General features: G+C 38.1%; 1 protein-coding gene across 2 annotated transcripts in view; it reads left to right on the forward strand.

The window, feature by feature from the left end:
* The window catches only part of Abcc2 (ATP binding cassette subfamily C member 2), an 86,571-nt gene extending 82,492 nt beyond the window's left edge, over positions 1-4,079 (forward strand). For both annotated transcript variants that reach the window (XM_004838651.4, XM_087185121.1), the window contains 2 exons: positions 2,584-2,778; positions 3,448-4,079. In XM_004838651.4, the coding sequence (XP_004838708.2) occupies positions 2,584-2,778; positions 3,448-3,577 (325 nt within the window). In that variant the 3' untranslated portion in view covers positions 3,578-4,079. The remainder of the gene's footprint in view (positions 1-2,583; positions 2,779-3,447) is intronic.
* Positions 4,080-13,971: the final 9,892 nt, after the last annotated feature.

Here is a 13,971-nt window from a genome sequence, read left to right on the forward strand (position 1 = left end):
ATGAAGAAGTCAAATTGTCATTATTTGCAGATGACATGATACTCTATATAGAAGACCCCAAGAACTCCACCAAAAGTCTTCTAGACTTAATAACCAAATTCAGTCAAGTAGCTGGTTACAAGGTCAACACACAAAAATCAATAGCTTTCCTCTACACCAATGACAGACTCACTGAGGGAGAAATAGGGCAAATAATTCCTTTCACAATAGCATCCAAAAAACTGAAATACCTAGGAATCAACCTAACGAAAGAAATCAAAGACCTCTTCTCTGAAAACTATGGCACTCTGAAAAGAGAGATTGAAGATGATATTAGAAAATGGACAGACATCCCCTGCTCCTGGGTAGGAAGGATTAATATAGTGAAAATGGCCATACTTCCAAAACTGCTATATAGACTGAATGCAATTCCAATTGAGATCCCAGCAGCATACTTCATGCACCTTGAGAAAACAATCCAAAAATTCATTTGGAACAAGAAGAGACCCAGAATAGCAAAAGCAATTCTAGGTAACAGAGACATGGCAGGGGGTATCACAATCCCCAACCTGCAACTATACTACAGAGCTACTGTGATAAAAACAGCATGGGACTGGCAAAGAAACAGATCTGAGGACCAGTGGAACAGATTAGAAGATGCAGAAACAACGCCAGACACACTCAGCCATCTCATCTTTGATAAAGGAGCCAAACACCCTCACTGGAGGAAAGATAGCCTCTTTAATAAATGGTGCTGGAAAAATTGGGCTTCAGCTTGCCAAAGATTAAAACTAGACCTGTATCTCTCACCATGCACTAAACTAAAATCAAAATGGATTAAAGATCTAAATATTAAAATAGAAACTCTGAACCAGTTGGAACAGAGGTTAGGTAGAACCCTTGAAGACATCGGTGTAGGAAAAGATTTTATGAACAAAACCTCAGTTGCCCGTGAACTAGCACAAATAATCAGCAAGTGGGATCTCTTCTTATTAAAAGGCTTCTGCACAGCAAGAGAAACCGCCAGCAGTGTGAAGAGACAACCCACAATGTGGGAAAAAATCTTCACCTGCTCTTCCTCAGACAAAGGTCTACTATCTCGAATCTATAAAGAATTTAAAAAGATCAGACCTCCCAAATTTAAAGACCCAATCTGAAAATGGGCATCTGAAATGAACAGACATTTCTCAGACAAAGAAGTAGAAACAGCAAATAAAAACATGAAAAAATGTTCAACATCACTGGTCATTCGAGAGATGCAAATGAAAACAAGGCTGAGATTCCACTTCACTCCAGAAAGAATGGCTGCTATCAAGAAATCCACCAATAACAAATGCTGGTGGGCCTGTGGGGAAAGAGGAACCCTGTTCCACTGCTGGTGGGAGTGTCGACTGGTGCAACCACTGTGGAAATCAGTATGGAGATACCTCAAAGAACTAGGACTGGAAGTCCCATCTGACCCCGCTATTCCACTGCTGGGGATCTTCCCCAAAGAATTAAAAGAATCATACCACAGTGATATATGTGCGCCCATGTTCACAGCGGCACAGTTTGTAATAGCTAAAACTTGGAAACAGCCCAAATGCCCATCAACTGGACACTGGATAAAGAAAATGTGTTTTTTTTATAAAATGGAGTACTTCTCAGCCATAAAAACTGAGAAATTAGAGACATTTATAGCTAAGTGGATGCACATTGAGGCAATACTCTTAAGTGAAATAAATAGGACACACACGTATAAATACCGGATAGTTTCTCTGGTGTGAGAAACTGAAAGTGTATATAAGGACTAAATGTATAATAGGTCATGTGAAATAGGAAGAAAAGGGGCAAAGGGGAAGGAAGTGGGAGGGCTAGGGGAAAGGATAGAAGGGAATGGGATTAATATGAGAAAATGGAAAACTAGGAACAAAATCTTTGTAAATAGGGAGGACTGGAGGGGTTGAAGGGAGGGCTGGGCAAGGGTGAAAAATAAGAACCAAGAGAGACTATGTAAAGGTGCAAATTTCCAATGATGAATGTCATTATACTGTATACCTAAAATGTACCAATGATTAGAATGAATAATCGATAATGCAAAATAGGAAGAAAAGGTCCAAAGGGGTAGGGGTAGTGGGAGGGGCAGGGGAAAGGAAAGAAGGGAAAGGAAAAAATGCTGAGAAATGGAAAAAATGGAAATAAAGTGTTTGTAAATAGGGAAGGGTGGAGGGGTGAAGGGAGGGCTAGGAATGGGGAAAAAATAAGAACCAAGATGCATCATGTAAAGGTACAATTCCCAATGAGAAATGTAATTGTATTGTATACCTACAATGTACCAATAAAAGAATTTAATAAAAAGAAAGAAAAAAAAGAAAATCACCTAGGTGTTTATTGAAAATGTACATCCCTTCCCATGCTAAGTGAGGCCCAGAAATGTAATTTTGTTATTTATACGTGTAGTGACCCTTCTAATTAGGAAAGTTTGAAAAATACTGATTTTTCAGTGATAAATGGAGGATTTTGGAGTGGGAATTGTGAAAGTCTTATCTGGAACTTGAAACTGTCCCTCAGCTCACGTTTTCCCCTATATAGGGGCTAATGTGTGGCTTCTTCTATTGGCTGTAGCATAGGGCAGAAGCAGCTCCTGTGCCTGGGCAGGGCTCTCCTTCGGAAATCCAAGATTCTGGTCCTGGATGAGGCCACTGCTGCTGTGGATCTAGAGACGGATCAACTCATCCAAACAACAATCCGGAATGAATTCTCCCACTGTACTGTTATCACCATTGCCCACAGGATACACACTATCATGGACAGCAACAAGTAAGTGAGGGGCAGAGCCTGATGGACACAGCTTAGCTGTTGGTGACAGTGTCAGCTACAAATATCTTATGGGGTTAACCACCGTTTTACAGATGAAGCTGAGGCCTAGATAGTTCAAGAAAATTGGCCAAAATTATACATCAAGCTAATGAAAACTAACAGGACCCAGGGAACTATATTGAGGGCAAAATAGAAAATTATAATTATTAACTGAGTATAGGGAGGTGGAGGCCTAACCTACAAATAGCAGGTGTTGGCTACAGACCTTCCCTACCATTCTGGGCTCCTGCCCTATAAAATAACTAGAAGCTGTCTGGTCCTACCCTGGCACTTTATACTCAGAAGTTAGTAATATTAGAAAACTTTGGAGAGGCAAGGCTTCCTTTTTTGACTCAAGGGAAACCTTACTTTGAAGCCAATCATCCTTTATGTGTACTTTGAAAAAAGAAACTTATAGAAAGATGCTTATACTATATATATTGTTCTATGACGTGCTTCTTTTGTTCAGTATTACACATGGAGTTCATCCATGTTGATACACATAGCTGCAATTCATTCATTTTTGTGCTTTGTAGCCTTGTATGATTACAACTTAGTCCTGGTTAATTTTATAAATGTCAATATTTGAGATGCTACTTTCTAAGCCTTTTATTTTTTTATTTTTTTCAGGATAATGGTCCTAGATCATGGGAATATTGTAGAGTATGGCAGCCCTGAAGAACTGCTGGAAAAGTCTGGCCCCTTCTATTTTATGACCAAGGAATCTGGCATTGAGAATATGAACAACAAAGTGCTCTAGTAGCAGATCCCATGTGGGAGAAAAGGACTATAAGGCTCACTTCTGTGTGTGTGTGTGCGCGCGCAATATGTCATGTGCAGAGCTGTGTATAAAAAGCACATTTGTTTAGCTAGGTCTCATTATGTTGTTGAGACTGGCATCAAACTCTCAAGCTCCAGTTATCCTCCTGTCTCAGCCTATTGAGTAAAAATGTACATTTTAAAGAATGATGAGTGAATACCCGTGTACCTACTATCCAGATTAAAAAAATGAATATTATCAGGAGCCTTAGAAATCCCTTAGTTGTCCCACCTTGATCATAGCTTCTTGCCACCCATCCCTTCCAGACACACTTACTATCCTGAATTTCATGATAATTTTTCTCTTGCCATTTGTTTTAGTTTTCCCACCTTTGTATGCATCCTTAAATAGTTTTTAAAAATCTTATGTAAATGACTCATACTGCATGTATCTTTTATGATTTTATTTTTTTGTTCAATAATATATTTGAAATTCATCCATATTGATGCAAATAATGAGGTTTATTTATTTTCACTTTATTTTGTAGCATGGCAATATATAAATACACCACAATTTATATATTTTAGTATTGGTGAGCATTAAGGTTATTTACAGTTTTTCTTTCCTGTTATGAACAGTACTATTATGAATATTCTAGTACACATTCTCTGATATACATGTGTAAAGTTCTCTAGAGTATAATTCAGAAATGGAGATTATACACATTTACATGAACAGTCTAGGTAACGTCAAACTTAGAATACCAGTTTGAAACAATTTTGTCAATCTAATGAGTTAGTATCTCATTGAGAGCTTAATTGCATTCTCCTGGATACTACTGAGGTTGAATTTCTTATGCTTCTGGGGCTTTTGAATTTATTTTATTTTATTTTTGTGGTACTGGGAATTATTTAAATTTCTTATATAGTTTTTTAAAATGTTGTGTCTAATAGTTCCAATATCTAGATTCTTTGCCATCTGTTGTTTTTGTTGATTCTAATCCATGGTGTTCTATTTCTTTGAATGTCTTGTAAATTTTTACTGTAAGCTTACATTACCCTTAGAACTTGATCTGATAATGTTTTTAAGGCTTGAGTCAAACCTGAGTTCTTCCTAAAATATTTCTGCCAGCTTCCTGAGGCATCACTCAAAACTAAATTCTCCACTAAGAGGTTTAACACTATGTATTAATGTGGTTCAGACCACAATCCTGCACAAGAGGCAGTTGGTGAGTTACAAATCTCCAAGAAGAGTCCTCCCCTTAACATAGTAACAGTTTAGAGATGTCCATTAATTTTGTTGTTGTTGACTTCTGCATTCTGCATGGTGAGATTTGTTCCTCATTTGCCTGTACATTGCAGGTATAGCCTTTTCAGCATTCAAGTTTATCAGAGAGGACTCTGTTTTTCTCTCCTCCTTGACAGGTTTATCTCTTACCTGAGCATCCTGTGCTAACAACAAAGTGAAAGTTCAAGGTCTCCAAATTTCAGAAACCAGCCTAAGCTTTGCCCCTCCTTACCTTCCAGGGCTTCTTGCGTCATGTTGTTCAGGGTTCATCATAGCCCTTACCTCCATTTCAGTGATGTAATAATAAACATTTTTATTTATCCATCATTTTATTGTTTGCTGAGGTGCTTGGAGCAGGAAACTTCCTAAAGGAAAGATACAGAGGCAGAGTAACCATACATCTTCTTTTCTCTGACAGTTGCAGGTTGAACCTGTTGTCTAGGCATAGGAAAAGCTCTCCCTTTCCCTTTAAAAGTTGTCCAGTTTGGTTGATAAAATTGTATAGTCTTCCTACATGTTGCCCTGTGAATTAGATTTTTGAATCAGTGTAAATGGTGATTAACTAAGCTGTGTAAATATTGAATTGTTGGCTAAGGAGTTTATTCAAGGAGAATTACCTCCCTAATTCTGCAAAATAGGTCTGAGACATTATATATAATTGTCAGTTATTTTTCTTTCTTTCTTTTCTTTTTTTTTTTTTGGTTTTTTGAGACAGAGTCTTGTTATGTAGTTAAGGCTGGCCTTCAAATCACTATGTAGCTCTAACTGTCAAACTGATGACGATCGTCCTGCCCTATCCTCCAAAGAGCTGGGATCTCAGGCAGTCACCACCACACCTGACTCTTCATCTATTTTTCTTTCTTTTTTTGTATTAAATTCTTTTATTGGTACATTGTAGGTATACAACACAATTACATTTCTCATTGGGAATTGTACCTTTACATGATGCATCTTGGTTCTTATTTTTTCCCCATTCCTAGCCCTCCCTTCACCCCTCCACCCTTCCCTATTTACAAACACTTTATTTCCATTTTTTCCATTTCTCAGCATTTTTTCCTTTCCCTTCTTTCCTTTCCCCTGCCCCTCCCACTACCCCTACCCCTTTGGACCTTTTCTTCCTATTTTGCATTATCGATTATTCATTCTAATCATTGGTACATTTTAGGTATACAGTATAATGACATTCATCATTGGAAATTTGCACCTTTACATAGTCTCTCTTGGTTCTTATTTTTCACCCTTGCCCAGCCCTCCCTTCAACCCCTCCAGTCCTCCCTATTTACAAAGATTTTGTTCCTAGTTTTCCATTTTCTCATATTAATCCCATTCCCTTCTATCCTTTCCCCTAGCCCTCCCACTTCCTTCCCCTTTGCCCCTTTTCTTCCTATTTCACATGACCTATTATACATTTAGTCCTTATATACACTTTTAGTTTCTCACACCAGAGAAACTATCCGGTATTTATACGTGTGTGTCCTATTTATTTCACTTAAGAGTATTGCCTCAATGTGCATCCACTTAGCTATAAATGTCTCTAATTTCTCAGTTTTTATGGCTGAGAAGTACTCCATTTTATAAAAAAAACACATTTTCTTTATCCAGTGTCCAGTTGATGGGCATTTGGGCTGTTTCCAAGTTTTAGCTATTACAAACTGTGCCGCTGTGAACATGGGCGCACATATATCACTGTGGTATGATTCTTTTAATTCTTTGGGGAAGATCCCCAGCAGTGGAATAGCGGGGTCAGATGGGACTTCCAGTCCTAGTTCTTTGAGGTATCTCCATACTGATTTCCACAGTGGTTGCACCAGTCGACACTCCCACCAGCAGTGGAACAGGGTTCCTCTTTCCCCACAGGCCCACCAGCATTTGTTATTGGTGGATTTCTTGATAGCAGCCATTCTTTCTGGAGTGAAGTGGAATCTCAGCCTTGTTTTCATTTGCATCTCTCGAATGACCAGTGATGTTGAACATTTTTTCATGTTTTTATTTGCTGTTTCTACTTCTTTGTCTGAGAAATGTCTGTTCATTTCAGATGCCCATTTTCAGATTGGGTCTTTAAATTTGGGAGGTCTGATCTTTTTAAATTCTTTATAGATTCGAGATAGTAGACCTTTGTCTGAGGAAGAGCAGGTGAAGATTTTTTCCCACATTGTGGGTTGTCTCTTCACACTGCTGGCGGTTTCTCTTGCTGTGCAGAAGCCTTTTAATAAGAAGAGATCCCACTTGCTGATTATTTGTGCTAGTTCACGGGCAACTGAGGTTTTGTTCATAAAATCTTTTCCTACACCGATGTCTTCAAGGGTTCTACCTAACCTCTGTTCCAACTGGTTCAGAGTTTCTATTTTAATATTTAGATCTTTAATCCATTTTGATTTTAGTTTAGTGCATGGTGAGAGATACAGGTCTAGTTTTAATCTTTGGCAAGCTGAAGCCCAATTTTTCCAGCACCATTTATTAAAGAGGCTATCTTTCCTCCAGTGAGGGTGTTTGGCTCCTTTATCAAAGATGAGATGGCTGAGTGTGTCTGGCGTTGTTTCTGCATCTTCTAATCTGTTCCACTGGTCCTCAGGTCTGTTTCTTTGCCAGTCCCATGCTGTTTTTATCACAGTAGCTCTGTAGTATAGTTGCAGGTTGGGGATTGTGATACCCCCTGCCATGTCTCTGTTACCTAGAATTGCTTTTGCTATTCTGGGTCTCTTCTTGTTCCAAATGAATTTTTGGATTGTTTTCTCAAGGTGCATGAAGTATGCTGCTGGGATCTCAATTGGAATTGCATTCAGTCTATATAGCAGTTTTGGAAGTATGGCCATTTTCACTATATTAATCCTTCCTACCCAGGAGCAGGGGATGTCTGTCCATTTTCTAATATCATCTTCAATCTCTCTTTTCAGAGTGCCATAGTTTTCAGAGAAGAGGTCTTTGATTTCTTTCGTTAGGTTGATTCCTAGGTATTTCAGTTTTTTGGATGCTATTGTGAAAGGAATTATTTGCCCTATTTCTCCCTCAGTGAGTCTGTCATTGGTGTAGAGGAAAGCTATTGATTTTTGTGTGTTGACCTTGTAACCAGCTACTTGACTGAATTTGGTTATTAAGTCTAGAAGACTTTTGGTGGAGTTCTTGGGGTCTTCTATATAGAGTATCATGTCATCTGCAAATAATGACAATTTGACTTCTTCATTTCCTATCTTTATTCCTTTTATTTCTTTCTCTTGTCTAATTGCCATGGCTAATGTTTCCAGAACTACATTGAACAAGAGTGGTGATAGTCCTTGTCTTGTTCCTGATTTGAGTGTGAAGGATTTCAGTTTTTGACCATTTAGTATGATATTGGCTGTTGGGTTTTCATAGATGGCTTCTATCAGTTTGAGGTAGAGACCATCTATTCCAATTTTTTGTAGGGTTTTTATCATAAATGCATGTTGGATTTTGTCAAATGCTTTTTCTGTGTCTATGGAAATAATCATATGGTTTTTGTCCTCGGCTCTATTGATATAGTGTATTACATTGATTGATTTGCGTATATTGAACCATCCCTGCATCCCTGGGATGAATCCCACTTGATCAGGGTGTATGATCTTCTTGATGATCTTCTGCATTCTGTTTGCTATTATCTTATTAAGGATTTTTGCATCTATGTTCATTAGTGAGATTGGCCTATAGTTCTCTTTTTCGGTTGGGTCTTTCTCTGCTTTGGGGATCAAGGTGATGCTTGCTTCCAGGAATGAATTTGGGAGTATTGCTTCCCTTTCAATTTCATTGAAGAGTTTAAACAGTAGTGGCAGCAGTTCCTCTCTAAATGTCTTGTAGAATTCAGCAGTGAAGCCATCAACCCGGGATTTTCTTAGTTGATAAGTTTTTAATTACATTTTCAATTTCACTGGTTGATATTGGGTTGTTCAGAATTTTTAGGTCTTCTTCGTTCAACTTTGGTAATTCATATGTAACTAGGAATCTGTCCATTTCTTCCATGTTGTCCATCTTATTGGCGTTTAGGTTCTGGAAGTAGGTATTGATGATCCTCCGAATTTCTGCTGGGTCTGCTGTAATTTCACCCTTTTCATTCCTAATTGCATGGATTTGGGCCTTTTCTTTCCTTTTTCTGACAAGGTTGGCTAAAGGTTTATCAATTTTGTTGATTCTTTCGAAGAACCAAGTCTTGGCTTCATTGATTTTTTGTATCGTTCTCTTAGTCTCCATTGCATTGATTTCTCCTCTGATCGTTATAACCTCCTCCCTTGTATGAGCTTTGGGGTTGTCCTGTTCTTCTTTTTCTAGAAGCTTGAGGTTCAGCATCAGGTTGTTTAATTGGGCTCGTTCTGTTTCCTAATATGCATATTCACTGCTATGAATTTCCCTCGTAAGACTGCTTTCATTGTGTCCCACAGATTCCGATATGTTGTATTGTCATTGTCATATAATTGAAGAAACTGTCTGATTTCTTCTTTAATTTCTTCTGTGACCCATTGGTTATTCAGAAGTGTGTTGTCCAATTTCCACGTGTTTATGAAATTTTTTGAGTTTCTTTTGCTATGGATCTCCAATTTCATCACACTATGGTCTGATAATATACAGGGGATAACTTCAATTCCTTTGCACTTACTTAACCATGTTCTATGTGTGAGTATGTGGTCTATTTTGGAGAATGACCCATGTGCAGCTGAGAAGAATGTGTATTCTGATTTTGTGGGGTGGAAGACTCTGTAAACATCTGTTAAGTTCATTTGTTCAAGAGTTCGATTGAGTTCTAGTATTTCATTACTTATTTTTTGTCTAGTTGATCTATCTATTTGTGACAGTGGGGTGTTGAGGTCCCCCACTACAATTGTATTAGTGCATATATGACTTTTCATGTCTGTTAGTATTTGTTTTATATAGTTGGGCGCATTAGTGTTTGGTGCATAGATATTTATGATTGGCATCTCTTCCTCTTGGATTGTTCCCTTTACAAGGATGTAGTGTCCTTCTTCATCTCTCTTAATCAGTGTTGGTTTGAGATCTACTTAATCTGCAAAGAGGATAGCTACTCCTACTTTTTTTCGGGTTCCTGTCCCATGGAGTATTGTTTTCCACCCTTTAACTTTCAGTCTATGGGTTTCCTTTGAATTAAGTGTGTTTCTTGTATGCAGCATATTGTTGGATTTTGCTTCTTGACCCATTCTGCCAGTCTATTTCTTTTGATTGGTGAATTGAGACCATTAACATTGATGGTTATAACTGAGATGTACTGACTTGTCATTGCCATGACTTTTTCTTTTTGTTGGGTTCTCCCCCTTTCCATTTAATTTCTTGTCATGCCAGATGGGTTCATTCTGCTTTGCTTCCTGGGGTTGTGATCCTCAATGTCTCTTCCTAGGATATTGTGTAAAATTCTTTGGAGTGCTGGTTTGGTATTCACGAAGTTCCTAAAGTGCTCTTTGTCATGAAAGTATCTTATTTCTCCATCCATTTTGAAAGATAGTTTTGTAGGGTACATCAATCTGGGTTGGAGGCTGTTTTCTTTTAGGGCTTGGAATATGTCACTCCAAGCTCTTCTTGCCTTGATGGTTTGTGTTGAGAAGTCTGCTGTGATTCTGATGGGCTTTCCTTTGTGTGTGATTTGTTTCTTTTCTCTAACTGCTTGTAGAACTTAGTTCTTCTGTTGAGTTTCTGGAATCTTAACAATTATATGCCTATGTGTAGATTTTTGTTGATCAAGGCTATTTGGAGTCCTATATGCCTCACTTATCTGTATGTCAAGCTCTTTTCCCCTGCTTGGGAAGTTTTCTGCCATTATTTCTGTGAAGAGATTTTTTTATGTCATCTGCACTCTCTCCTGTTTCTTCATTGACTCCAATCAGTCTTATGTTCTTCTTTGCATCATCTAGCAGCTGCTGGATTGATTTCTCATGTTCCCTTAAAATTTTGAAGCAATTTTTCTTTTCCTGGTCACTAATTGCAATCTTATCTTCTATATGTGAAATTCTGTCCTCACATTGGCTCATTCTGCTGTGTAGACTTTCAATGGAGTTTTTCACGTCCTGGAAATCTATTTGCATCTGTTTTATGGATTCCATTTGTTTCCTATGTTGGGATTCCATCATGTTCCTCAGCTCCTCTCTAGATTTATTAATCATGTCTTGCACTAGGGGCATAATTTCTCCTGTTATCTGAGAAATTATTTCTGATTTCATTTTTTCCAGATCCCCTTTTGTTGCCAGTTCAGTGGGTCCAGGTGGTTGAGTATCAGAGTGTTCCATCTCATTTCCCTTTGGGGTTGCTGTAGGTGACCTGGAAGTCTGGTTTTGAATCTTATTTACATGTTTTCTCATTTCAACTGGGGTGGGGGCTGTTGGCGCCTGCACGGATTACCTCCTCTGAGCTGGGTGAGGTGGGACAGGGCCCGGGAGCAGCGGTAGGAATGGTGCCCCAAAAGCCCTTTCCTGTGGGCTGGGAGCAGCGGGAGGGATGGTGGCCGGGAAGCCCCTTCCTCTGGGCCAGGAGCAGCGGGGCAGAAGGTGGCCCAAAAGCCCTATTCTCTGGGCCGGGAGCAGCAGGAGGGATGGTGGCCCAGAAGCCCCTTCCTCTGGATCAGGAACAGTGGGATGGTGGCTCAGAAGCCCCTACCTCTGGGGCAGGAGCAGCAGAACTCAGTACCGTGGTCTGGTGGTCTGGTGTCCTCTGCATCTTTGTAGTGTGGAAACAGCTGGCTGTACAGAGGAGTGGGTGTGGGGGTCCAGTGGATTGTTGCCGGGGTGTGGGCTGATTTCACGTGTTCCGGATGACTCGGGACCTCGGTAGGGCGTGCACAGACCTGCCTGTCTGCAGTGTGCTGATTCGGCTCCGTAGGGCATGCCCTCTTCATGTATTTTTCAAAGATAGCTTTTGAAATATATACCTATGTAGCTCATATAAACTGCAGATTAGTGTATATTCATCTAAGATTCTATCAACTGTAAAATGCTCATTGTTTTATGTACTACTAAGAACACTGCCAATTAAACTCTGGCATAACTTGTTTATAAGATACATTCTATTTGTGGGGGGAAAATGGCATTTTACAATTAATACAGTACTGTACCTCTAGAGCTCTATCAGAGCTAAGTCAAGTCCTTTATCTCTGCTTTGATCTTTGTTCTCTTTCTCCTTTTTTCCCAATCTTTGTTGCTCTTTTAACCTACCATCACCACCACTACTACCACCACCATCGCTATCACCACCATATAATCTCCTTTATCTTTCTTTCTCAATTTTGTTTCTTTTTCACTGCGAGGTAACTAGTCATTGTTTTCATTGTCTATTCTTAATGATTATTAAAATTTCAAATAATCATGCTTCTTTTATTTTTTTTCTTAAGCATATTCCATATACTTAAACTTTCCAATTTGCTTCTTAAAACAAGTTTCTATATATACAGCATTTGGAGAAGCAAGGGCAAATTTGGGAAGCAGAAGAATGGTTTATATCTTTTGAGAGCTAGCTACAAGCATCAAGAAATAATAGCAGAAAGCATGTTTAATCCTAGAAAAGAGATGGTCATTCATGTACAAGAGGCTTCTGTGACCCTAAATAGATGTGACCAGAAAATGTCTTTACTGTGACATATTATAGTTAAACTGTCAACAGTACAAGACAAGGAAAGAATTGTAAAATTTGCAAGTGAAAAACACCAAATCACATTTTAGGGTATACTCATTAGTCTAATAATTTTTCAACAGAAATCTCACAGGCTAGGAGGGAATAAAATAATAACATATTCCAAGTCCCAAAAGAAAATATCTGCCAACCAAGATTGCAATACACAGCAAGACTGTCCTTCATGAATAAAATATAATGATCTTCCAAAAAGAGCAAAAACAAAGAATTTATCACTGCCAGGAATAGCCTTACAAAAATTGCTTAAGGGAGTCCTACCTCCAGAAGAGAAAGAAATATAACTATCACCATGAAGGATGTGAAAGTACAGATCTCATTAGAAAGATAGATACACAAAAGAGAAATAAAAAAGAATTTAACATTACCAATACAATAAACCATAAAAACCACAAAGATGAACAGAGGAAGAAAACAAAAACAAAAACAAAGAACATTCAAAATAACTAGAAGAAAATCAATAGAATGACAGGATTAAGTCCTTAGTAATAACCTTGAATGTAAAAGGGCTAAATTATTCAATTAAAAGATATAGGCTGACTGAATGGATTTAAAACATACAAAAACAAGATCCAAAAGTATGCTGCCTACAAGAGATACACCTCACAAGTAAAGACAGTGTGAAAGTGATGAAAAATTATATTCCAAGCAAATGGAAATCTAAAGCAAGTAGGAGTAGTTATACTTACTTCTGACAAGACAGACTTCAAGCTGGGCATGGTGGAGTACACCGGTAATCCCAGTGTTTAGGAGGTTGAGGCAGGAGGATTGCTGTGAATTTGAGGCCAGACTGTGCTACATAGTAAGTTCAAGGCCAGCTTGAACTATACAGTAAGGCATTATCTCAAAAAAAAAAATAAAAAAGACGTCATGACAAAAACTATAAGATACAAAGAAAATCACTATACAGTGATCACGGGATCAACTCAACATGGAGATATCATGCTTGTAAATCTATATTTACCTAATGTTGTAGCAACCATTTTATAAAACAAATGCTACTAGACCTAAAGGAAGGGATAGACTCCAATACAGTAATAGTGAGATAATTCAACACCTCACTTTCATTAATGGGCAGATTATTCAGACCAAGAAAACAAAAAACAAAGAAACAGAGTTAAAGTATACCACAGTTCACATGGATTTAACACATATTCACAGAACATTTCATCCAACAGCTGCAGTATACACATTCTTTTCATAGGACATAGAACTTTCTCTAGAATGGACTATATATTAAGCCATAAAAATAAGCTTAAATTCAAGAAACTTAAAATCATATCCTGTATCCTTTCTGATCACATGGAATAAAACCAGAATTCAATAGTAAAATAAATTTTAGAAATTATATCAATGCATAGAGACTGAATGACACACTTGAATGAGCAATAAGTTATTAAGGAAGTCAGAAGAGAAATATTAAAACTTGAAACAAATGAAAATGGTAACACAACATATTAAAACCTGTGGGCTGC

The sequence above is a fragment of the Heterocephalus glaber genome, unplaced genomic scaffold (genome assembly GCF_053883595.1).
Source record: "Heterocephalus glaber isolate CG9 unplaced genomic scaffold, H.glaber_assembly_v1.0 deba00001497, whole genome shotgun sequence".
Lineage (NCBI taxonomy): Eukaryota > Metazoa > Chordata > Mammalia > Rodentia > Bathyergidae > Heterocephalus > Heterocephalus glaber.